This window comes from Mustela putorius, unplaced genomic scaffold (assembly GCF_011764305.1).
Source record: "Mustela putorius furo isolate JIRA1106 unplaced genomic scaffold, ASM1176430v1.1 tig00003859_pilon_pilon_pilon, whole genome shotgun sequence".
In the NCBI taxonomy this organism is placed as follows: Eukaryota; Metazoa; Chordata; class Mammalia; order Carnivora; family Mustelidae; genus Mustela; species Mustela putorius.
Genome location: NW_025422011.1, coordinates 26,774,667 through 26,802,541, shown reverse-complemented (window position 1 = coordinate 26,802,541; position 27,875 = coordinate 26,774,667). Strand labels below are relative to the sequence as shown.

At 37.1% G+C, this 27,875-nt stretch overlaps 1 protein-coding gene across 18 annotated transcripts in view; it reads right to left on the bottom strand.

The window, feature by feature from the left end:
• Positions 1-27,875, bottom strand: part of SOX6 (SRY-box transcription factor 6) — a 609,548-nt gene that overhangs the window by 189,278 nt on the left and 392,395 nt on the right. For all 18 annotated transcript variants that reach the window (XM_045066197.1, XM_045066194.1, XM_045066196.1 and 15 more), the window contains 2 exons: positions 9,291-9,463; positions 6,370-6,438 (listed from right to left, as the gene is read on the bottom strand). In XM_045066197.1, the coding sequence (XP_044922132.1) occupies positions 6,370-6,438; positions 9,291-9,463 (242 nt within the window). The remainder of the gene's footprint in view (positions 1-6,369; positions 6,439-9,290; positions 9,464-27,875) is intronic.

Here is a 27,875-nt window from a genome sequence, read left to right as displayed (position 1 = left end):
AGATTAGCACATCCTAGAAAGTATTAAAGACTAACATTAAACTGAGCTCTCAATGTAATCAAAGACATCAAGAAGAAAACAGAAGAGTGCTGCCTTTTCCCCATGGAACTGATTCAGTGTTACGTAATGGCAATGTCACATGCCGGCACCACCTGGGTCATCTGCCCATTCTACTCCACCCTCCTGCCTTTGAAGAGGTCATGTACTCTCCCTTTTTCATTAATCCCAGAAAGAAGCAAAGACTATGGTTTCCCAGAATTTTTAGTATCAGTAGTTTGAGAAAAAGCCGGGGAGTAGAGTCAGGGATAAGTATAAGCAGGTAAAATAGACAAGGGAGGGTCACCTAGAAAGGGTAAGGGTCACTGAAGCCCCAGTGCCTCGAAAGCATTGAGATTTGGGCTCAGGTCTGCTGAGCCATCTCTGCTACAGGCCACATTTAGAAAACAGGCAGAAGGCTGATTAATAACTCTATACAGTAAGTAACTCATAGAATGTGGGCAAGTATCACTTCTTATATTTAGATCCACTCCAACTTTAACAGTCTAGCGTAGCTAAATCGGAGTTTCTAATCCACAGAGAATTTAAATTTTTAGCTGGGAAGGTCCTTGCTCTTCCTGAATTATAGCAGCTTTACCTATTCTTTATAATTCAAAAACTTCATCATTAAAATGTTTGAAGCAAGCTATGGAGCATCTATCATTACTTAAAAAGTTAATTAGATTACATAAAAGAAATAATTAGATTTGCATTTTTATCTTGGTTTTAAACTTCCAAAGAAGATCACAACGGCCTGCCTGTGGGCAATTAAAAACAGCGAACGGCGGAGAAATAGAGGAGACAGGGTCTGTTTTTCCTGGCGAATTCATGATTGAAGATAGAATTACAAAATATTTTAAGGGCTTGCTGAAGCTGGGGGCTAATCCTCGACTTCTAAGCTTTGTTTATAACTCTCATTTCATTGCAAGAGAGTATCAGATCCACGTACAGTGCCAATAGTGGTATCGAATTACTTCCAGCGGGTTTATTTAGTCCTGTTCAGAGGCTGTTGGAAGGAGATTCGTTACCTGATCAATAACACAAAAAGGAACTATTGGCTAGAGCCAAAACAGGAGCACTGTAATTGCTTTTTGTTTATCAATGCTAAATGCAATTAACAGAGATACAACGTATGACAGAGGGACTCTGTGAGCCTGGAGGGCTCCTGACTTTCATCAGGCTTGGGTCAGCTCCTGCAGCCATCTCCAGAAGACAATAAATGCCAAGGTCCAGCTCTTAAAATTAGAGGTCACTTAGATACTTAATGATGAAGCATATCCTCAAATATATATCTATTATTATTATCCTAGCAAAAAATTAATTAACCAGGGTCATACAGGCCATGAAGGCTAATGTACAAAGTAATTATTTCTGATCCTTAGACAACTACTACGCATAAAAAGGTAGTCCTTATTCTGCTCAGCAGATACCTGAAATGCCTATAGTTAATCATACTGAAGGGAAAAAAAGGCAAGGTTTATCTCCTTATAAGGTGAGAGTAGGTCTCAAATTATTCTCTTTACTGGTTTAAGAACAATCATCTCCTTTTTTAATAATATTAGCCTCTCTCCTGGTTAGCAAACAGGAGGAAGAAGAATGCATATCGAATGGTGCTCTATCCCATGACAGACACACAGAGACACACAAAATTTATGAAAAGCACACAGGAATACATTATAGCCAAAATAGAAAATACTGTGTATGAAAAATACTCGTATACTCTCAAGAGCAAAACGAAGCTTCAGGGAGGAGAAAAACACTTGTAAATAAGCAGCCTGTAATACAGCATTTAAAGTAAAAAGCTTTCAGATGAGATAGAGTATGTGGAAAGCAGGAGCAATGGCATCTGCCATCTAATGGAGTTTGCCATCTAATGCATGTATGAAATGATGAAGAAAGGAATATTGTACATTCATCACAAAGATTAAAATTCATAAAGATTCACAAAAGATAAGAATCTCAAGTTTCACAATTATACTAAAAAAGGCATGTGTGGATGAATTCACTAAATCGTTGGCTCTGACCCCAAAAGCCAAATGCCCCAATAATCCCCCAATCAGCCAGCCCAGTGTTAGGAGACCAGCGTGGCTCCATCAGTGATGTGATACACTGCCCGCAAAGCACACAATAGGAACCACTTGGACATCTCTAAGATTGGGGTTTGAAGAGACATGAATAGGGAGAAAACACTGTTCGTGTCTGGAAAAGTGAGTTTCTCACTGAGATATCTTCTTCCAAAGATTAAGCTTTAGCAACAAAATGCCAATATTAAATATGTTCCTGGTAATGTGCTATTGAAACCAAAGAATGTGGTACATTGCATCCACGAAGACTATCTTCTCTAGATTCAAGAACCATGACATGGGCAGCTGAGGTTGGATACATAAATTTACAGATGGATCAAGAAAGTAGAATTTATTTTCTCCTTTGCTTAGACTAGCCTTCTATTTAGTAGTTGATTAAAATACTGTACATATACTTTGATATGTCCAATAGATTAAAAGTGAGTTTTTTTTGACTGGTCAACATAACTCATAAATAAAATGCTTCAAAAGACTGGCTAAGATACTCGAATGCAACGGTGGGGAGCAAGGAAGATGATATGACCAAAGCAGTTACCTGTCTTTTAGAATTAAAGCACAGGAACCGACATTCCCAATTCCGGGGACCCATATTCCATCATCTATTATCTTGGCTTTCCGTGGACTTGATGAAACTGCTATTTCTGTCCAGGAAATATCAAAAATGTCTAACTTTTTCTGGGCTCTATATCGGGGGAATTACTTAATATGAAACAAATTAGAGGAATCACCATTTTCCCCAAAGCACAAACAGAGGGATTTGAATTCACTAAGGAAACAGCCTCCTAAAAGATCTGTTAATATTAAAACATTTTAATAATCATTTCAAGTTATTACACTGATTTTTTAATGGCAAAAATCGACTCATCAAAAATATAAAAACATTGGTTGACAAAACTCATTCATCTTACTTTCTCAACATGGCTTACACAGTGCCTCTTTCAAAATGTGGTTAGAATTCACTAAGGCAAAATTATGTCAAAAATTGTATTTAAAGAAGAAAAAATACATAAATAAAATGGTTTTTAACTACACATTTAAGTTTTGAATGATTTCACAAAATAAAGGCATGGGACTTCTACAATATTGTCTTCATCATGCCTTTTCCTACCTCTAAGGAAAAATCCTGCTTTTCACTCTTTGTAAACCATTCTGGTTTTCATTTGTTTTGATTATAATAGGCCCAGATGTGTTGGTGTGTGGTTATTACAAGAGGTTAGACACTCCTCCCTTCCTTTATATTACAGCTTGAAAATTCCGAAACAACAAGACTAATTCACAAGTCGGCATTCTGAACTAGAAGTAGAGTGCAATCTTGAATGTAACCCCCTGATCCATAGCCAATTGCCATGGCTTAATCTTGCTGACCATGTTAGCTAACAGGTTCTAGCACTCAAGATTTAAAAAGAAGAAAGAAGGTCAAACTTGGCTCAAATTGTCTCTGTATACATTCACTTTCAGAAGAAGGTTTTGCACTCACCTTACTTTTACTCTTTATTCTGGTTTGTTTTCAAAAGGGACAATGTGTCTTTCATGATAGAAAGTGTTTGAAGCATCTCTTAAATCTCATATTTTGCTCAAAAAGTATACTAAAATTAGCCCAATAATAATCTCTTCTAAATCTGATCATGACGATAGCTTGTCAAAAACCGTATTTGAAAATACAGTTAACCCATTCCCCTTGCAGAAAAAAAAATAAGTAACTAAAAGTCTGAATATCAAATACCTGTTTCATAAGTGTCAGAGATGAATATGTTTTGTGTAAGGAGTGTTTTTCAGCATTTGAAAAATTCTTTGAATGGTGTATACTGATAAGATAAACACTGAAAAGATATGAAATAACGCAGTAGCTCAGGACAGAATGAACTATAAATACAGGTTATTGCTTCCTGTTATTTTTTAAAATATGAATTCTTATTACGAAGATTCCTACATATCTACAATGAATGCAACTCTGATACTTTGAATCTCTCTGATTTTACAATTTGTACAGCTGAGATCAAGTGCTGATTATCTTCAATTTTTAAAAATTTAAACAACAATATCCACAGTTTTAAAAGCAATTAAACTTCTATTAAAAAGCTTGAAAAAACAATTTCCCATCTTCTCAAATTGAACATTCTAATAAATAATATTTTAACATCATACTCTGTAGTTTCTTGAAAAAAGGCACCAATTTCACATAGTAAAGTTATAACTATAAAATCCTATGCAACCAGTAAATACTAATAATATTTCATAAAAATTGCCCTGATATGATTAAGTTGCTATTCATCTGACATCCTCAGTACCACAAAGCAAACATCGATTAAGATAGCCACTTCATATGAACAACAGTGGATGAAGAAGTGAAATACATTCAAAGTAAATAAATAAATAAATATAAAGATGTAGTAAAAACATTAACAATAAGTAACTGATAAATCAGAGAACATCTCAGGAAAGTTCTTTCATTCCTGCTTTAAAAAAGGAGAAAGAGAGAGAACTAAATGATCAGGTTATTTAACACCTACTGAGTTCTTAGAGAGGAGTCTAGAGAAAAATGTTGGAAACCACAGGCTAAAAATCTTGACCTTAGCAGTAGGAAACACACTGAAAATTCTAATAAGGGCAGAACCAAGGAACACCTGGACAGTTATTTAATTAGGAATCTCAGCATGAGTCATAAAAGAGATATCAGGATGAGAAATTATCCCAAGATTTAATTGTAAAAGCTGACTGTCAAAAATGCCAGAGACATTCCATCTTTCTTGTATTTGGACTCTTTATTTTGAAACATACACACTTAAGTAGGGAAGACAGAATCAGAATGGATTAAACAGCAACAATGAAGACACTGGCTCAAACCTTTGGGTGAAGATAACTGGACAAAATGCCAAATGAGGTCCAGGGACTTACTCAAGCACCAAGCTGGGGTACTTTAAACGGAACACCAAGTATAACTAACAAATGAAGCAAGGCTCTATGTTAAAATCACTGGCTTTCACCAATGAAAGAGTAGAAGAGTAAACTATGGCTTCACACAATTGTTTTTTTTTAAACATACAAGAGGGTGTAATATTAAACTCAAGCAAAGGAATGCCATAATTCACAATATACCACCCCAACTAGGCTGCAACACAGATTGCAGAGGTTAGAAAACATACACAATAACCAAGAGAAAGCACTGAGGTTGTGGCAGGTAGACAGAATTCTGGAATGAGTATTCCTCAGGATTAATCACCAGACAACCAGGTCTGTATTCTAGGGTTTTCTAGAATTCACATACCCATGTTCCTTTTAAAAAAATGGAGGTCTCTTCCCTTTCCTATCTCAGATAGCTGTTAGTCACAATAACCATCAAGTGTCTAAAGGAACATCAGAAAACAGAATTCTGGGGCACCTGGGTGGCTCAATGCGTTGAGCCTCTGTCTTCGGCTCAGGTCATGATCTTGGGGTCTTGGGATCAAGCCCCGCATTGGGCTCTCTGCTCAGCAGAGCCTGCTTCCTCCTCTCTCTCTGCCTGCCTCTCTGCCTACTTGTGATCTCTGTCAAATACATAAATAAAATCTTTAAAAAAAAAAACAACACACACACACAGAATTCCTTCCCAGGCCATTGCAATCATGATTTATGTACCATGTCATACTGCCACAACAACAAAAAAAGGGATTTTTAAAATTGTGTTAAAATGATTTAGGAACAAGTCTTTCTTCCTTCCTAGACTATAAGCTCCTTGAAGACACGTAATTATTCATTGATCTTTCTATTCCCCTCAGCACCCAACAAAAATGCAGTGAATATTTATTAAAGGCCAAATTAACTGTTATGATCTCTTCCCAGGTTTTAAGACTTGTCTCATAATTGACCCAATCAGACAGTCCTAACAAGGAAATAAGCGTCAGCTTCTCCCTGTGATGCCATTAGATGGTAAAATACAAAACAGAAAATGGTTTATGGCAATAAAAACAGCACGTGTGTGCTACCTTTGAAACCATTTAGATTTCTACTGGGTGAAGGTTGGGCAAATGGCAACAGGACAAAGAGATAAGGTTTATTCTGTGTACACCTCACATCCAAAAAGAATGCTTAGACCACCATGTGATCCTGATGGATGTTTCTTACATCCATGTATACAACTGTACAACATCGTTGAGTAACAGCCTTGTTGGTACTGTTGACAAGAGGGGGGTGTGTTTGCCGCATTTTCATTCCATTTGCAAAGAGGAAAGTATCTAAGTACCATCAGCCGAGAGTAATAAAATACACTGACCTGGATCTGTTGCTGCAGGAGATTAATTTTGTGCTGCTGCTGCAGAAGTTGCTGCTGTTGTCTTGCAATCTATCAGAAATAAAGTTTAGTTAAGTTCAAATGAAATGCTTGCACCTTTGCCATTACCCCAGGTATCTCTCTTGGAATGACAAGAATGCTTTACTGCACTTCTGTGTGAAAGAGTTCCTATAAAATGAGAGAGGCAGACTTAGTAAGCTGGAGAAAATGAAAAATTTCAAACAGGTGCCACTTCTCTGCTTACCCCCTAAATCTTTCTCTGTAGGTGAACAGTGCCCTTGTATGACACTTGGGAGCAGTTCATCCATATCTGCACTGGTCATCTGGAAAGAGTGGGAATGTCGAAATCTGATCTTTGGAGAATAAAGACAGGAAAACTCTGGCTACATTTTTCTCAAGAGCTTGATTTGGATGTAAAAAGTAAAATCTGTAAGCAAAGCCGGGAAAGAATTTTCTATTACTTGCGGTCTACATTGGTGCAACCTTTTCTGAAGGAAAGATTTCCAGAACTGATACAACTTACAAATATTGTCAAGGGAGTGCCAAAAAAGCTGCAAAAATTCAGAAATCTTTTTGTTGTTGTTGTGGATGTTACATGTACAAAGCACTTTTTAAAAACAAAATTTAATGTTTATTATTTTGAGGGGAACGTGTTAATTTTAAAGTTCAGGATCCACATAAAAGTTTTACATTTCCTTCCTTCATCCAACAATCAAATCCAACATGTGAACGTGTCATCTGGTCTCTAGAAGAAATATTAGCCACTTAATGCAAGCCCTGCTGAGGACTGAGTCTGCCCCTCAGAAGAGAAAGCAACTTCTTCAGCATAATTGTATTTACTATAAAACATGAGCCAGGCATGAGGCTGTTTACGGTCTCAAAAGCTGGAGTCCCCAGGTTGGGACAGGGGGGGAAGGGGTGCGCTCAACGTACTCACTGCCCGCAAAGGAAGCCAGTCGGAAAAGTGGCCAGAGACTACTTAGAAGGACTTGGTTTTGTAGTGCTCTAAAGGCAAGAGTTATGGTTTTTCCCTTCCTATTTCTTCTATTTCCAAAAGCCTATATTCTAGAATGGGCAACCTTGGAATTGGAAATGAATACAGATCAGCCCTCAGCTGTGTACTTCTTGAGTCTTTTTGATGCTTCAGCCCAGAGCAGAGGGAAACACCCAAATCACATTCACTCAGCCCAAGATAACAAAAAATAGCTGTCTACTCCCAGATGTTGCTTTGTGGTTTCTGGTGATGACTGGCTCATACTGGAACTCATGATAGAGCTGCTGCTATCACAGGCTAGAGTTTGAGGGATGGGACCACTCCTTCTCAAAGCTTCTTAAGCAAAATGGAAACTGTGTCTAATCAGACTGGAAAGGCCCAGTCTGCTTGTCACCATTCAAATCAGAGACGGACAACTCGGCAACTCTAGGTATAGATGCTGGATCCTCTGAATATTTATTCCCTCTTAGCAAACCAGTGAAACACTACTAGGTATCTAATACTGATGGTCCCTCCTAAATGATAAAGTGCTGCATAGAAATGCATCCAAAACACCACAGTGCAATTACTATCATCCACTCTAGACGTATGGCTTTGACACAGTGAAGTATGGTACATAAGCACCATGTGGCTCAAATTCTGAATTTTATTTGCCAATCGGTTGAGCTACATGCTCGCTTCATTGAGCATGACAACCTAGTTTTAAGTGTCATTTAATTTTCATTTTGAAATATAATTACAAAGTGTTCACTGTAAGATATCACTCGTCTGCAAATGTGTCAAGATTAATTTGTGCTAGCTTATTCACAAGTGTCAATAGTTAATTACTGTGTCATCTCTGGATGGCTAAATGACATTCTAACTTCTGATTTTTTACAGTGTTCCTTTATGTTATTTTCCATTAGGGGCTGAGTCCATATTCCTACATGTGGGCAAATATTCAAGCATATAAAATACCAGACGTCACAACTCATTAAAATCAACAGAGCATATATTGCTCTATATACCCCTATAAAATACATTTAACTGAAAAGATAATTCCAGTAATAATGTCAGATTCCTAAAAACTGCACATTAATTTGGGTCTGTCTGATCTAAAGCATCAGGGACTACTCTATAGGATGATTGTTGTTAGATTAATGTACTCTTGTGAGACAGGAAAAACATTTGGGAAAGTGATATATTTTTTAAAAGATATATATTTAAACTTTGCTTTTTCTTCTTCCTTCTCACATCTAAATCTATGAAATCAAATTCTTAGAGAAGCCATGTGCTAATTTGTTTTCAATGAATTTACCTATGCTATAAATAGAGTGACCATATAATTTATATAATTTATCATTCAAACCAGGACAACTTTTCCAAGTGGAATAGGGGGTTATTAATAATCATTCTGGAAAACAGGCATTAGCCAGGGCTATTCTGGGAAAACTGAGACCTACGGCTACCCCAGCTTTATAGTCAGAGAATATCATGAGACCAGTAAGCTTAAAGATCCTCGAAGATTTTCTAGACCAGGACCCTCCTTTTCTGGATAAGAAGAGTAAGGCCTGGAGAGAAGCAACTTACTCTTGGTTAAGCTTGGAATAACTCTTGGTCAACATGAGGAATATGTGTGATGCCCACGTGAGTAAGTCCCTAAGTAATTAATCAAATCCAAATGTTCTGGAACAATGTTCTCACTGCAGTTATGCCCGGTTGCTATGATGCCTTTCTTTGTCCTTCACATACCATCTCAGTATTCTTGAAGACCCTGGATTTTTAGAAGGCTTCTTCCTTTCTTTCCTTCTCTCTCTCTCTTTTTTTTTTTTCAGGAATGCTTATGACAAATAAGCCAATCAATGTGATTACTCCCTGAGCTTGGCACATTCCACATCTCCAGTTCATCAGCTCCTTTTGCAGGGCTCACCTGTTCTTGCTGTTGGCGAGCAAGGTCCATTTGCTGCCGTTGTTTCTCAATTTGTGAGGCTGCCAGTTTCTTCTGTTCATCATGCGCTGCCAGGAGCTGCTCCCGTAAACTGATCAGCTGGGTAATCATAGTAGAGAGCTGCCGTTCTTTTTCTGCCAGGCTCTCAGGTGTACCTGAAATGGAAGTGAGAAGATAGCTCACAAGTTTGAGAAAAGTCTGAATGAATTGGGGAAAGGGGGGAGGGCAGATTTAGAAAGGGACTACCTGAAGGCACTTAATGATCCGGGACAGTAACTGGAGGTTACTGTGAGTGTAGGAACGCTACAGAATATGGATGGAATGAACACAAGTTAGTCATCGCCCCTGCCAAGAAAAAGTAATATCACAATAAAATTCTCACTCTTCCCTCTTGCTCTTTAAACCAAAACAAAACAAAAAGCAGAATTTACCCCCATCCTCACCCTTTTATCGGATTCCTCCTCCTCACCCCTTACCCCTACCAAATCTATCTGATCAAGCTAAGGAAACCTATGATGTTTAACACCAAAGATTAGAAAGTATAGATTCTGTTAATATTCTATAATATTAGTTATCTCTACCTCAGTGACTAACACAGGATCTGAGACCTAGTAGGTGCTTAATAAGTGTAATTTAAGGAATTTTCCAACCATTGCTCTCATAAAACTTTTCTGTTGTGTAAGGACCTGTCTCTGAAGTCAGAAGCTATTCTCTTGGCTATGGAATGAGTTCTACAGAGAGAGGGGAAAACAAAAACAAAAAAACAAAACTCCCTTGCCTCAGGTAAGAAAGGATTGAATCTGATTTTTCCCCCCTGTGAGGGCATCAAACTAAAGTTCTCAAGTTCATCTTTAAAGGCAACAATGTTGCTTAGGAGGCTCCTTCACCGTTTTGTCATTTGTCATTCTTCAAAGGGAAAAAAACATGTGTGAAGTTGAAAAGGTTATGCATAAGGATATGCTGTTTAATGAATACGGTGTCGCTGAACACTTATGGTATGCACTAATGGTGCTGAACAGTCTTTTTATGGGCAAATTGCACAGCTCTCCTAAGTAAAGGGTACAGAATCCTTTTGTGAATCTAAATTAGAGTATTTACCACAGCATAAGATAAGAATTTCAACCCACTGTATTTGAGCCACACAGGTTTCATTATGAAGAAATGATCTATGATTTGAAAGCTTTTCAGAAAGATGCCACCAGCTGTCAAAGGGGACAAAGATTGCCAATGTGTGTGTGTGTGTGTGTGTGTGTAAGAGGAGACCTCCAAACGCCTTATGAAATCCCCCTCATTCCTTCTAAGAAAGCACCAGGGCAATTTGAGAAACTAACACTATTTCAATTAGCAGTGGTTCTATTTTCCAAGTGCCCCCCATGGACAAAGGGAGCCTTCAGAGGATGTCGGTGAGTCCTTGCTAATATATGATTCCCAGAAGGTAAAACTGATGTCAGCAGAGAAGTTATGGCACTTAAGGACTACCTTGGGGTTTGTAATGCCAATTCAAGTCCTTAAAAAATAAAGAAACAAACAAACAGCTAATACCCCATGTCCTTAAAGATTCACTGAATTGAAAGATGGCCTAAACTCAAAATTAGAAGAAAAATTAGATAGTGAGATGATGTTAGAAAATGTGTTCTACTGACAAAGGCACAAATACTATATTCAGCTGTTCTTTCCAGCTACTGGAATTGATTTCTTTTTTTTTAAGATTTTATCTATTTATTTGACAGACAGAGATCACAAGTAGGCAGAGAGGCAGGCAGGGAGAGAGAGAGAGAGAGAGAGGGAAGCAGATTTCCTGCTGAGCAGAGAGCCCGATGCCGGGCTCGATCCCAGGATCCTGGGACCAGAGCCAAAGGCAGAGGCTTTAACCCACTGAGCCACCCAGGTGCCCCTGGAATTGATTATTTTTAATGAGCTTTTATTTCAGCAATTAAGGGTTTTAGCTTGGTAAAAAAGAACTTCTTGATCTAGAAATATTAAAATACAAAAGCAGGTTCCCAGAAGGAATCATAAAATTTCTTCAAAATTGCAACAAGCTCAATTAATTCATGTGTTTATATATATATATATATATACACACACACACACACACATATAGACACATAAATGTATATATATGAATGAGAAAATACAAAATAAATATGAAATGTATTTATTTACTCATTTTATTCATTTCTCATTGAAAAAAAAATACTTCCTGAGTGGCAGCTATGTGTCAGGTACTATATAGAACTAAGGATACTGACACCATGGCAAGAAAAAAGCAGACAGAATTCCCTACTCTCATGCACTTTGTAGTCCTAAAGTAGGGAGACAGCTTAAACAAGAAATTACATATTTTAATGTAGACTATAACTTAAAAAGTATGACAAAATGATAGGTATTTGGGGGAAAGTTTAAACAAGTTTGGGAGGCCCAAGTGTAAGAAAGATAGAAGGAAAAAGTAGCAAATTAAGAGTAGTATGAATAGAAGAAACTAGTCAAAGAGTTGGAGGGTGGTCAAGGAGCTTTACAGCAGAAACAAAATAGGCAAAAGCCCTGACACGGTGGGGGAGGAAGAGTTCCAGTGTGTTCCAGAAGTTGAAAGAAGATAGCAAAATTTGAGCAAGTAAAATTCAAGCAAGGAGTAGAGTACCAGACAAAGTAGGAAAAGTTCACACACCATTCAGGCCCTAATTACCATGCTTAATAAACTTCATATTTATTCCAAGAGTATTTCGAAATCACTACAGTATTTTTTTTTTAAAGATTTTATTTACTTTTTTGACAGAGATCAAAAGTAGGCAGTGAGGCAGGCAGAGAGAGGAGGGGAAGCAGGCTCCCTACTGAGCAGAGAGCCCAATTCGGAGCTCAATCCCAGGACCCTGAGATCATGACCTGAGCCAAAGACAGAGGCTTTAACCCACTGAGCCACCCAGGCGCCCCTCACTACAGTATTTTAGATAAGGGATGAATGATGTGGTCAATCTAGCTATGGTGTGGGAAATAGTTTGGAAATTTATAATAGATCATTAAGCTATACACACATTTTATTACATATATTTTTGGCAATATTCTGATCTACCAGTAATTTTCTTTCTATACCTATCTATATGCAGTGATTTAAGAGAAGGGTTAATAGATCTGGGAAAGTCACTGTACTTCGTTAATAAAGAAGAGCATTTATAGGAAACTTTGGGCAAGGACCAATACAAGGGCAGGATTCAGCACTTAGATCCCCCAACAGACTGGAAGTTCTCCTCTTCTCCCAAGTTAAACAATGTTGTTTTAACAATCTTCAATATAGTCCCATTTTTCCTCTATGCAGGAAATAGAGAAGCTGAGGATAACATCTGTCTCCATAGCTTCCTCTGCTCAAGGTGAAACCAACAGGTCTATAAATGCACTGGTGTTTCCAGTGCTAATAGACATGTATACCTGCACTTACAGAATACCACCACTGAACTGAAGCTTTTTATAAATCATTAATGATATTCAAGCTGGATGATTGTAAAAATTCAGTGACATCTAAATAAACTTTTCAAAAAAGCAAGCCAGAGAGCAATATTTTTAAGTGGAAATTTTAGGCATTCATATGAGACTGTCACTCTCTTTTCCTTAATTTGAGGAGCACATATATATATTTTGAATAGATATGAGTGGCATAATGAATGCAGTTGGAATGAAATATAGTAGCAAAACAAGTCTCAAATTCCTCCCTCAATGGAGAATTTATATATCTATCTATACATAGAGATAAATATAGATAGATAAATCTAGATACAGATATATATCTAGATAAATATACATACATACATATAGATAGATAGATATTAGTCTCTTGTGAGTCAAATTAAGGAGAGATCAATTTACACCATACAATAGCTTATACTCTCTAAAAGTGTAGGCCACTTTGTTCCAATATGCATGGGCATGTGTGTGTGCATACAGGTTATCATTTTTCTGTTTTATACCCATTGTATTTATTTGTATATAGTGGTTTAAACCAAGGTATTTAAAACCTGTGGTACTGGATTTTTGTTTTAATTAACAGCAAATGTTTATGCCTCTGTAATAAAAATAACATTGAATCTCAATCACATTGATCGATCAACCTGTGAACACAAGTTTTTTCAACTCAAAAATTACTAGTTTAATTGAATATATAACTTTGCTTTGGCAAAACAAAACAAAACCAAAAAAAAAAAAAAACCAAAAAAACCCCCACAAAACCCTATAGACAGTCCTTAACTTATAATGGTTCAACTTAGAGTTTTTTGATTTTATGATGGTGCAAAAGTGATACGGATCCGGTGCAACAGGGAACAATAGTCTCTCCAGCTGCTGGGCAGAGGCAGAGACCATCAGCTCCCACTCAGCCACACAATCATGGGGGCAAACAACCAATGCACTTCAATCGTACTGCACCCATATGACCATTCTGTTTTTCACTTGGGGATGTTATTCATTAAATTACATGAGACAGTCAACACATAATTATAAAATAGTCTTGATGTTAGACAATTTTGCCCAAGTGTAGGATAACATAAGTGTTCTGAGCACACCGAAGGCAGGCTAGGCTGTGCTCCGTTCAGCAGATTATTTCGGACTTAACGATATTTTCAACTGAAGATGAACGTCACTCCATCATAAGTCGAGGAAGACCTGTACAACTGCCAGAGCTGTTGAACATGTAGACAAATTATGGGGCACGGTCAGGCTACCTAAATACTATCCGATTATGTTCAAGGCAAATGATCATATAGAATGCTCTTATGAGGTAACTTAACTCAATGTAAAAAGTCTTATCTTAAATGGTGTTTTGAGTTTTGATAAACTCAACTTGGAAGAGGAGCTCAGATCCAGAGGATGTGACCAGGCCAGCAGAGGTCATCAGTAGCTGCCTAACTGTCGTCTGCTTCACATCCTTCAGGCTATCTCAAAATCTCTAAAAAGCATTGCCAGGAAAGTCTCTCCCACACAAAAACAGAGGTAGTTTCATAAACTGCAAAGAAGGAACCAGCAAAAAAGCTTCTGTACACAGCTTCTCTACAAGTCAACGTGCCTGCTTTTATCCAATATCGCACACAGTGCGCGCCCGACACTCTCTGCTGTAAACTGTATCTATTCTCCAACTCCAAAGACAGTGCAGCAGGTTTTTTTTTTTTTTTTTTTTCCATGGGGTCGTCTTTATCCCCAAACCACATCTGTCTTGAGTTTCTCTCAGATTAGTCAGGTGGATCAGTGCTCCCCAGGGCCTGCTCCAGCTGAAGTATTTTAATTTGACTAAACACCTGATTTATTTTATCTCTCCGATGAGAAAGGCAGTTTGTCTTAATAGAGCCTGTCAGCCCACAGCCCCATTCACAGCAATTTACAGGCAGCCAGGGACGCTGGAAGAGAAGAGTGCCGTGATTCTGTATTTTATCCTCCTCCAGAAAGCACCTAAAAGCAGCTATTCACTGCTACTGCATGTGGCATTTTAGAACTGAATTAGCTTTTTATTCAAGTAACTACACTTGTTGTGAATAGCTTATCTGTAAAATTGCTACATTCACTACTGATTTTATTAACCTTTGGCTCTATCACAAAATGGTCTTCAGTTAGGAAAGACCTTTAAAATTGACACATTTTTTTCTTAGGGGCCTTTATTCCCGTGACTTCAGATTTACTGAGTTTGATCCATTGAATTCTTTACCAGTTGTACTTAAAATTTTGAGTCTCAATAGGAAGTCAATAGTGCGTAAATAAGGAAACACTTTTCAAAATGTAAATACGGCAGCAATTTCCCTCATCAAAAGTTTTCAAATGCCATCTTTCACTATAACGTTTCAAAATCAGCCCTCTAGCCCTTTTTGGTAAAAATTTGAAGAATTTGGGGGGAAAATGAACTAAAATAGGCTCTTTTTATTAACTTTACAAACTATAACTACCTGTCTGGAGGCCCCAAACCAACAAAGAAACCTCAAAATTGAGGAGAATTTAGGTATAATAAAAAGATTAACTAGGATAAATCCCTTCTTGATATAGAATGAAAAACTAAAAATAAAAACCAAGTTTAAAATTTAGTCTTTTTTTTTTTTTTAAACCTCAGTTCACAGAAGTTAGCACCATAATCTGCTAGTTAATTTCTCCCACAGTTACAGTCCATAGTGCTAGAAATGAGACTGGGCATCGGGAGGTCACTAAAGATTCCACATCTGGAAAAGGCAGGCACCTTGCAGTGCACTTTACTAAGTAGAGATGGACCCCACCTCTTTTACAATATTCTCATGCCTAGGACTTTTGCAATGTAAAAATTTCACACAGGTCACTCTCTTTATGGCTGGCCCCTGAGAGTGGATCACGGCTACTAGGGACAACTAAATTTTCCTAATGAAAAAAACCAGAAACAAGCATAGCAGTGGAAAGACAGAGAGACTGAGAAAGAGAAGGAAGGTAAAGGCTCCCTCGCAGAGATGGCCAAATTAAATTCTGTGAATTTCTCCACACAGCTTTTATCTCTTCATTCTTATGAAATGAAGGGCACTGGTGGTAAAACACAATGTTTCTCAAGCCAAATAAAACTAATATCAACAAACTGTTGTCTCTAGAATTGTTTCCACGGAACTTAAAATAAGACTTCCACCTGACCATGTTCTGTCACTGGATTGCACATTCCTGTAATAAGCTTAATGGGACTTAACAATGAAATGACAAAAAGCCTGGTTAACTGACAGTGTCTGTGTTTGGAACGATGGGGAGGGCTGGCAGTGACGCTGGAGTGGAGTTCTGATGGAGATACACTTTTCCACATCAATCCTGGAAAGATTAAAGCACTTAACAGTAATTTCAAAGCAGCATCAACCAAAGAACTCAGTCAACAATCCAGAAAGATTTTAAATTAAGTTGAAAAGCCGAGCTCTTAAGAGTGAATTCCCTGGTTAGTTCTAATTTTTTTTTTTTTTTAATGGACATTGTTTGAGAAGAAAGCCCAGATACAATGCTAGTCATAAAGGAAAGCTGCATTTGATCTTGTCTGCCCACAGGTAACCCGGTTCAAGTGCTGTGCTCCCGCAGCCTCCTCACACATCAGATGGGCTGTGATGTCTGCACTTCACAAGCACAGTCCACCAGTTAGCACTGGCCTTTTTTGATAGAGCCTTCTTTTAAATGTCACAAAATAGGGCAGTAAAAAGTCAACAAAAAATAAATAGGGTGAGCTGGAGAAACTAACAATCTATCAGAAGGTCCCCTGATAAAAGTTACTTTGTGGCGACTGCCTGAGAAAGGAAACCCTGTCCCAGTGTACCAGCAGCTAATTTGAGTTCTGAATCCAACAGCAGTTTTAAAAGCTTTCTACTCTAAAGGGCCCCAGTGCATCATAAAGATAAAGGATTTCAGTACAAAACCACCACAAAGACCTCTATTATCTTATCAGTCTTTGGTTACAACGGCTGAACCAATATGACTAAATTCTGAATGACTTTTTTCAAAACAGCAAAATACTGGAATTTCTTTGTTTTCTCATCAGTCAGCTATTGTCATTGCTCCCATATGCTACTGTCCATTCCTTAGTAAATAAAAAGTTTAATAAAAGCAGCAATTGTGCTCTTAGGAATCACTTAGGGACCACTACACAAGAAATGTGGCTCATGGACTGAGGTACAGGCCGTTTTTGCTTGTTTCTGGGTTGTTGTTTTTGTTGCTGTTGTTGTTGTTTTTCCACCAAATATATGAGAATTTCCTTCCTAAAATGCAAACAACTCTCATTTAAAAAGTCATTAAAATCTATTGTGTACAAACAAGATAAGAATACCCAGGAACTCCCTATATTAAGATCAAACTCCCTGTCTATTCCAGGCACACTCACCTCTCCCTCAGCTTCCTCTCTCTCTAGCTGCAAAAGGAAGTCTATTCCTGGATCAACTGAGGTCTATTCATGTTGCAGATCCCAAAAGAGCAAGAACAATCCATGGAATTCTGCCATCTAGGCTCCTAACCTCACAGCTGGGCCTTCAGCCCATTGTGCTTTATTGGCCCATCTTTTTGGGATCCGGAAATGAAGGTATCCTGAAACATCTCTCCTTCAGTATAAGACAGGCTGCCTTTACATTACTGCTCTCTATGGATGATAATCAGTCAATGGCTACATCTCCACAATTCTTACAGAAAAAGAGTAATTTCTGGCCTTTCAGAAACATTGAGTTCTTTGGTCTTTTAGGGGGGAAAAATTCAGAAGATTGTTTCAATAATTGCTGTATAGGATTGGTTCTTTATTGAGAAACTCCACTAGAATTAGAAACTAGGAAAGGAAAGATTAAGAAGAACAGGTCTTCTTTAACAAAATATTGTCTTAAATAAGAATTTATGTGTTATCTTTTTTAATATTTATCTTAAATGTTGCATTATTACTTCCATGTCGCAGATGAAAAACAAAGCTTTCGGAAATTAAAGAAAGTTGACCAAGCGAGAGCATTGGATTGGACATGCATTCAGGTCTTCTGATTCCTAATCCAAGGAAATCTGGAAGTGAATGAAGAAGTATCTTCCCTCATCTCAGAGTTAGAATACATAGCAGGAAATTTCTAAAAGTTAGGAGGAATGCTCTAAGGGACCTAGAATTTTAATGCCACATAAGGCTTAGAAATCCACAATTGCTCAGTAAGACTTTGTTTACAAAAATAATTTTAAAAGCAAGGCTAGGCAATTAGACAACCAAAGAGGTAAGTAAACTGAACTTTGAAAACTTATAGATGTATAAATAGATCTTGACTTTAGTGATATGCCTGGAATTACTCAAGAAATTAGCACCCAGCCTGGCAGTTAAGATCCTCTGCTCTGTTTTATTTCCCAAACCCTCTCTCCTCAATAAGCATATGGCCTCGCCGTTCCAGCCCAAGTACAAAGATTATGCAGACCATGGCATTCCCAAACATTCCAGATACAAAATTTACAACACCAACGAAAGGCTGAGAAATACGCTCAGGTATCTGGACACAAGAAGTGTGCTGCTGCCGTAAGGTGCAGTGTGGCCGCAGACTGAGATAGTCAGGGGCTAGCCAAGAGGAAGTCACCTGGAGAAGTCGAGGAAGTGTTCCTAGCAAGGACTGAGGAATCTGCTTGATACAACTAAGGCTTAGGACAGTTGCCTGTAGAAGCACACCATATGCTTGCCCACTTCCAGGGTGCATTTACAACTTGCCTAGTGTAGATCAAGGGAACCCCTGCCTTAGCACAATATGCCTCATTGTTTAATAATAATTGCTTAAACTTACACAGAATTGCTTTGTGTTAGGAAGAGCTTTAGATATATATATCAACTCACTGAGTCCTCACGACAATCCTATGCAGTACGTCATATTGTTATCTCCATGTTAAAGATGAAGGAACTAAAGCATAAAAAAGGTCAAGCAATTTGTCCAAGTTCTAAGCTCTTAAATCATATATCTAAGATTCAAAAATCGGGCAGTTGGGCCAAAGACTCTGTCCTCTTAACCGTATGATAAATGGAGAATAGTACTCTTAAATAATCTACCTTCTCAAAACAACTTCACCCAGAAAAAGTAGCTGAAATTCTTTTTGAGTTTTGTTGCTGTTGTTGTTTTTCTTTGTTTTTTTTTTTGTTTGTTTTGTTTTGTTTTATTTTAAATACAATGTTCCTGAGGTCCTTACTAAAATGAAAGAATTTACCTAGGGAAGGATCTAGGATACCTTTTGTTCTTTAAGATAGCTCAAACCACTAACACAAAGCTCTTCTGACCTTTCAGCATAAAACACAAATATCTCCCATTATCTGTAGTTGCTTTCCATTACTAATCCAATCTCTCACTCTCTTAGTCTCTTTCTCTTTTATCCATCTAATTGTATTTCCTTCAAATTCTAAACTCCTGGTGTTCAGATCTCCCCATCTGGATTCCTGTTTAAAACTCCACCAGACCTAGTATGTGGACCTGAACTCTCAAATATTGGAGTGTTAGATTTCCCCCAACATATTTGTTCTCTGGCTTTTAGTGGCCCTTTTGGCTCCTCCTTAAATCCCGACCTCAGCTCTGCCCTTAATTAACTTGATCAGCAATCTTGAGAGCCCAGTCCAGACCACCTTCTTCCCCACTGTTGTCTGTAGGTATCAGAACATCCCAGTGGACCTGGCTGCTACTGGGAAGGTTTGCTAAAAACTTTACATTAAAACGACCTGAAACAACAACAAAAGAAGATTGTTTATTTGTATTTTTACATAATCACTGAGTTCACAGATACCCAAATTACAGTACTAAGTATCTGATCAGATAACTCGCCAGAATTATAGAATCCACGCATTTACAAACTCAGAGGGTGAATTTGTAGAAGGGAAAATGGAAATGGAAATTTCATACTGTTTCTGAAATCGTGGTTTCTTTGATTGTTCTTTCATAGCTGAATACAGCTGGATGAGTAGCAAATTCTCTTCATTCTCAATTTTGACATTAACATTGATTTCTGGTACAATAGGTGCTATCATCATCTCACTATAAAAATACATTATGTTCAAAAAGCTTTTTTGAAGGTTATCTAATGTTTCTCATGTAAAAGCCATAATATTCAAGGCACAAAAATTAAGGAAGACCAAAGAAAGGAAGAAAGACAATTAAAACCTCGGTTCAGAAATGATCAAGCTTGTCTCACCACAGGATGATCTTTAACATGCTAATGTAAACGTGAACAAAATAGTTCTAAATATTTTAAGTCCTTTTCTTTTAAAAATTAACTTAAAAGTCAGTGTATGTTTGTTCAGCCAGTTTAGTCACAAACAGGATGTCCTATTCTCATACTGGGACATTCTCTTACAAATGCACAGAAAAGCCTGGTTCAAGGTTTTAAAAGAGGATCACTTCAAACAATAACTGCAGGTTACAAATGGAACTTTAAAAGAAGTTTATAAAAATCACTTTCTTATGTAACTTTGAAACATTTATGGCCTTACAATTGTCATATGAATAAAAAATAAGGATTTCTACTTTTTTAACTTGAAGGCAAAAAGCTAGCCATTTGATGCAGAGGCAAGAAGGTAAAAATATATTAATATTTGAACCTCATGAGGAATAGAATACCACAGTTGATGGGATAGTCCTGATAAATTACCTCAGCAGTGCTGGACAGCACCTTTTGAAGAGACAAATGTCTGAAAAGGCATCAAGATGATCGCAATCATTGCATTTAAGGGCGATACTTAAAAAGAACTTTGGTTGTAAAAAACATTATAATATCAGTAGTCCCAGAGGAACTGCAGAGGTAACAGGCTCTTCAAACACACAGATCGCAAGCACATCTTCCCTGCTGGACTCTGTTGGCTCCCCAACCAGGTTTTAAACCTCTGCTGTGAATTAGGTAAGAATCTTAGTGTTACTCCTAATTCTCTATGGAAAAGGGATGGGGAGGAAGAGGAAATGAGATGCCATGATGGGTACTTCCTACCTGACTGCTGCTGAAGGGCAGGCTGTGTGTCATATTCATCTCTGTGACAAAGCACAGATCTTAACTATGGTACCTACCACTTATTTTGCTCAGTAAAGTTGAAGTGAACGCATAACCAACTCTATCTAAATTGTTAGTTCCCAGAACAGTTAGAGATAGGAATTGCTCTTTTTAACAAACCAGATAGAATTGCTCTAGACTTCAGCAATATTTCAGCCTTATCTGAGTTGCTTCCAGTTAGTTACCACTGTTAACTGCCTGAAATTAATAACCATCTTCATTGCTATGTAAGCAGTAGAAAATCAAAGCCAATTAAAAGAGGTAAATAATAAAATTTGGAAAACTAAAGAAATGTAGATTCAGATTCTACAAACATTTTTTTGAGCACTATGATGGTTCAAATACTTCCTATGCACTAGGGTTAGTATTTAGCATTTTTACCCATTTCAACAAACTTGGGGAAATAAGGCAAATAAGGTTAAAATATGTCTAAGATAACAGAGTTTGTAGCCAATAGAACCGTGATTCTAAGCTAGAAGACCTGATCTCCAAGCCCAAGCTCTTTCCAGTAAACCATAAACATTTCTAGGGAAAAAAGAAAGAAAGAAAGAAAAGACAACTAGTTTAAGACAATGACTTCATACAGTCTTCATGAAGTCCTTCTGCAATTTTTTTACAAGTTAAATACTGTGTTGGCAGATACAATGGTATTAAAAGGAAAACTACATTTAGGACAATTACAGTGCAACATTATCTAAAATCTTGTAAATAATAAATAAAATCTGATGACTAAGAGGATTGAATCTATGTAGATATACTTGAAAATTCTCTACTCAGGGGGTGCCTGGGGCCTCAGCTGGTTAAGCATCCAGCCCAGGTCATGATCTCAGGCTTAGGACATGAAGCCCCAGCTCGGGCTGTGCTCAGCGGGGAGTCTGTCTAAGATTCTCTCTCTCTCCCTCTCCCTTGCCCCCCCCATATAAATAAATCTTTTAAAAATATATTTTAAAAATAATAAAATAAGTAATTCTTTAAAAGAAAAGAAAATGAGTAGGGACTTATTTCTGAGTAGGGACTCAGAAGCTGTTACACCTACAAATTAAATTCTAAGTCGTGTGAAAAACAATTTCAACACTTCTCTGAATACCAACTATAACTTAGAAGGTAGAATCAACTGAAAGACTACATGAATTATATAAGCAATTATATAATATATAATTATATAAGCAATTATACAGGAAATAGTTCAGAGGGACTTACATTATTATATGTAAGTCTTCTTTCAATAGAATTGAATTATAAGCCAAGACACTGTAATCAGAGATTACAGAACCTATAATCAGGTTCTAATTCTTAATTGTCAAAAGAAAGAACTGCTGGGGACACCTGGGTGGCTCAGTGGGTTAGGCCTCTGCCTTCGACTCTGGTCATGATCTCAGGGTCCTGGAATCGAGCCCCACATCAGGCTCTCTGCTCAGCAGGGAGCCTGCCTCCCCTTTCTCTCTCTGCCTGCCTCTCTGCCTACTTGTGATCTTTCTCTCTGTCAAATAAATAAATAAAATCTTAAAAAAAAAACAAGGAACGAACTGCCAAAAGAGTTACATACAATTGATTAGCCAACTCATTCAGCTGTCCTTATGTCACCAAAGCTTTTTTAGAGGAATTTTTTTAAAAAGCATACTTTTTAATGGATAAAATCTATTCTTTGGTTGCATTTCAAAATTCAGTGGGAAGAATGACCCTGACTATATCCCTATAGACTGATCCAAATCAGTGTCTTGCAATACTTTAAAGTCTATGCCCCCTACCCAGCTTTCTCACGTTTTATTTTATATACCTACACTAGCCAAGAAGATTTTGTTCAGCTGATTCACTATCTACAGTTTAAGAAAATAATAGGTATACTAATAAGCTTTAACAAACTACAAGCAACCTCATTTGAGATTTCTGTTCTACTTGCCCCCCACAATTATAATTAAGTAAATGGGTATTTGCAGCTTGTTTCTCCTACAAGTTGCAGCTTGTTTCTCCTACAAGTTTAAAACAAAGTTGAAAATTTTTAACTGTTCATTGACTTTATAAAAACAGCACTTTCTTACCTGATACATCTTACTGACACATCTATAGCATATCTCTAATCTCTTTAAAAAATGTTGATAGGGGGCGCCTGGGTGGCTCAGTGGGTTGGGCCGCTGCCTTCGGCTCGGGTCATGATCTCGGGGTCCTGGGATCGAGTCCCGCATCAGGCTCTCTGCTCAGCAGGAGCCTACTTCCTCCTCTCTCTCTCTCTGCCTGCCTCTCTGCCTACTAGTGATCTCTCTCTGTCAAATAATAAATAAAATCTTAAAAAAAAAAATGTTGATAGGTTCCTTTCTGTGTAAATATTTATTTTTTGCTCCGAACCAATTTTTTCTTTTTAAAGTTTTGTTCAAATTCCAGTTAGCTAACATACAGTGTAATATTGGTTTCAAGTGTGCAATATAGTATATATTTCATACAACACGTGCTGCTAATTATAAATGCACTCCTTAATCCCCATCACATATTTTTAAAAATTTTTTAATTTAAAAATCAATTTGGTTAACATGTAATGTATTATTAGTTTCAGGGTAGAATTTAGTGATTCATCAGTTGTATATAACACACAGGGCTCATTTCCATCAAGTGTCCTCCTTCATGCCATGACCCAATTACCCCAACCCCGCACCTACCTCCCATCTGGTAACCCACAGTTTGTTTCCTATAATTAAGAGTCTCTTTGCCTCCCTCTCTTTTTATCTTATTTTATTTTCCTTCCCTTCCACTATGATCATCTGTTGTTTTTTTCTTTTTTCTTAAATTCCACAGATAAGTGAAATCATGGCATTTATCTTTCTCTGACTTACTTCACTTAGCATAATGCCCTCTAGTTCCATCCACGTTGTTGCAAATGGCAAGTTTTCATTCTTTTTGATGTCTAAGTCATACCACATCTTCTTAGGCATTCATCAGTCGATGAACAACACTTGGGCTGTTTCCCTAATTTGGCTACTGTAGATAATGCTGCTATAAACATTGGGGTGCATTTGTCCTTTTGAATTAGTATTTTTGTATTCTTTGGGTAAATACCTAGTAGTGCAATTGCTAGATCATAGGGTAGCTCTATTTTTAACTTTTTAAAAAAGATTCTTATTTACTTATCAGAGAGAGAGAGAGAGAGAGAGAGAGCGTGCATGCACAAACAGGGGAAGAGGCAGAGAGAGAGGGAAGCAGGCTCCCTGCTGAGCAAGGAGCCTGATGTGGGACTATCCCAGGACACCAGGATCATGACCTGAGCCGAAGGCAGCCGCTTAACCAACTGAGCTACCCAGGTGTCCCTATTTTTAACTTTTTAAAAAAATATATTTTATTTATTTGTTTGACAGACAGAGGTCACAGGTAGGCAGAGAGGCAAGCAGAGAGGTGGGGCGGGGGGGGGGGGGGGAGGCAGGCTCCCAGCTGAGCAGAGAGCCTGATGCAGAGTTCGATCCCAGGACCCTGAGATCATGACCTAAGCCAAATGCAGAGGCTTTAACCCACTGAGCCACCCAGGTGCCCCTATTCTTAACTTTTTGAGGAACCTCCATATTGTTTACCAAAGTGGCTGCACCAGCTTGCATTCCCACCAACAGTGCAAGAGAGCTCCACATCCTCACCAACACATGTTGTTTCTTGTGTTGTTGAATTTAGCCATTCTGACAGGTGTGAGGTGATATCTCATTGTCTTTCTGTATATTTACTGTACTGTGATTTCAGTGGTACTCTATTACTATGCACATATTTTATTTTTGTTATGTTCAGTAATAAAGACAATTTACCTGATCACTTTTTTGGCAACAATAGCCGACAAAATCTTTTGAGTTACTTGATAATATTTTTCTTTTAATTTGTTTACTATTAGCTATTTCACCAGCTTCTAAAACAGACACATGGTAAGGCTTCAACAAATACTGGTGGAAAGGAATTCTATTACATGAATTAATTCATATAATTCATCATTCAAAGGAGGACATTTTTTAAATGAATGGAGACACTGTGAATGAGTACATCAAGAACACAGGTGTAAACCAGGCAATCCCAGGTAAGCTCAAACACAGTCATAACTTATGGTCACCTAATGTTAGTTTCTAAATATTGTTATGTAATTAGAACCCTAGAGTTGATAAACTTCATATTTTCCATATTTAATGGAATTTTATGTTGTTGGTAAGCCTGAAATATGGATTATGCAATTCTATAGAATAATTAGGTTCAGTTCATCACTTTTGAACACATGCAGAAATTCAATATAAACAAATACAGATATAATGGACCCTTCATTGAGTAAACATAACAACGTAATCTAAGTTTCATAAAGCTTGTACAAATGCTCCTTATTTCTCGAGTATTTTGAAGAGAAAATTTTAATATAACATTTATAGAAATAGTCAATCAATTTTCCATGAAATGTAATTCCCAGTTAAGAAGCTACAAGGTCGGGCGCCTGGGTGGCTCAGTGGGTTAAGCCGCTGCCTTCGGCTCAGGTCATGATCTCTGGGTCCTAGAATTGAGTCCCGCATCGGGCTCTCTGCTCAGCGGGGAGCCTGCTTCCCTCTCTCTCCCTCTGCCTGCCTCTCTGCCTACTTGTAATCTTTAAGAAAAAAAAAAAAAAGCTACAAGGTCATGCTAATTTTTCTCATTTTGGAAGAAACAAACTTACAATTTTGCTTAGTAATTAACTAAACAACACAAAAATATCCATCTAAAAATAGAGGAGAATATTAAAATGTCTAAATCTTATAGCATTGTATCATCATAAACTTTAATTTTGATATTAAGCATATGTTCTTCTTTCATATGATAAATATCCAAATGCACAAATCAATGAGAAACTTATATTTGTTTCTGAAGATTCTAACGCTTTTGGTTATAACTAATGAAGAAATAATGAAAATTATTTTAAAGCAAAATTAATGAAAAGTTCTGTATAGCATAAAGACAGTAAAATAAAACTTTCCCACTTAATTTTAAGTTGAAAATTCAGTCAAATTTTTGAAAATCTCTACCAGACTTATATTCAGTAAAAGCCACAGAGTCAAGGGCTTTGAGTAAATTTTATGGGAAAATAATTTTCTACAGAATTTTCTACAGAACTGTAGAATTCCAGTTCTACAAAACAGTATTTAAAATCTACATGCTAACAATTATTCCAGAGAGTTTATAGTTAAGTTTCTAGGAAATCAACAGCAACATTGTTTACCAAATTTCTTCCTAATATAGAAAAATAAGTAATTCCCAATTATCTATTAATAGGAGTATGAAAAGAAACCACCCATACCTCCAAAACTGAGCTACATTTGAGTCCTAAACTATATTTCCAAACTTACACACAGGCAGTTCTAACCAGACATTACCAAGCATAGTGGAATTGAAAGGTTCTAAAGAAAATACAATTCCTACCCTGATTCCATAAATAAATGTATTTTATATAGTTAGTTATAAAGACCATCAGTAATTTAAAAACTGAAGGATCTAGGGTTGCCTGGGTGGATCAGTCTGTTGATTTTGGCTCAGGTCATGATCCCAGGGTCCTGGGATTGAGCCCCACATTAGGCTCTGCACTCAGCAAGGAGTCTGTTTATCCCTCTTGCTCTGTTCCTCCTCCTCCTCCTCCTCCTCCTCCTCCTCTCTCTCTAAAATAAAAAATAAAATCTTTAAAAAAAATACTGAAGGATCTAAACCAAGTAAAGATTAAAAAGGCACTGGGAAAAGAAACAAACACCAAAACATAAGAAAATCTACTAAATGTGATTTGGGGAAAAGGATTGTGCCATTCCTGGAGTTTTTCAGGCACTGCTTTATAAGAATACCTGAGTTAAGTTGTAACACTGTTAGTCCACAGTTGTAAAAGTTACATCAGAGGCAGAAGAGATATATTTTTTAAAGAAAAAAAGTCTAAAATACAAAAGTGAACATCAATTAAGAAATTTCAAAACTCTGTAGATCCAAAGGCAATGCCACTATACAATGCCAATATAACTAAATGGATTTTTGGTCTGAATTTGGAACCAAATTCAGTTCAATAATAAATGTTATCAAAATTTAGTTTCCCAACATCTTTTTTTACACAAAGAGTGGATTTGCCTACTCAGACTGGGGAGGCAGGAGGCGAGGAGCAAAAGTGACTGAAGCATTTATCGGTCTTTTGTGTGCCAAAGAGATGAAGGAAACAAACAAGACTCTTCCAAGAAGATTCACAAGTTAAGTTTGGGGCCAATATATTCTAGGCAATAAAAGATATTTTAGATTCAGGGAAAACACTTCCAAGTTTTAATTATCTTTGCAACAAGCCAAAGACAAGTGAGGTCCCAGATTATCAGACATCGTTACATTTAAATGTAATTCTTAAATCCATTCATGAGCAAAATGTAAACAGGTGAAGTAGCTGCTGTTTGGAATTATCTGCGCAACTGAGAGCACAGGTGATCAAGAGTTGACTACGCACACTTGTTTGTTCCCTCCACTTGTTCAAATGAACTGAATAATCAACAGCAGCTTCGACTACTTGGAAAGAGCTAGTAAGAGTTTACCTTGGCAACCCAAGAAATATAAGGCAGAGTTCATCAACAGGGGTGAGGTGGTATAATTATTAATATCATTCATTTCATTATCATTATAAAATAAACACCATGGGAAAAATTCTACCAGGTTAGTAACTCTACCGAGATAAAAATATACAGTAAGGAATTATTCAGTATTTAGTAATGAGTATCTACTCATTTTAACCTTCTTTCTATTTTAGTTAGTAAAGTAATAGAAGTTTATCATAAAAATGGCCTTAGCCTAAAAACGTATTGTCAAAATGGATATATAAAATCATTAAGTATTTAGTTAATAAGGTGAATAGACATGAATGATAGCATTGTTTCAGCTAATCTATACATGAAAATAAACTAGAAAATAAACTATATAATAAAAATCTAAATGACTAAAAAGGTACTAGAAAATGGCTTTCATATATGTTAGGTTTTTTTGAACCTCAAAACCACCTAGTATGGCAGCAATCATTGCTGTTCATCACCAATTTACAAACGTAGAAAAAGACAGAGAGGACATAAGATTTACTTAAAATCACACAGCCAGATCTTAAACCCA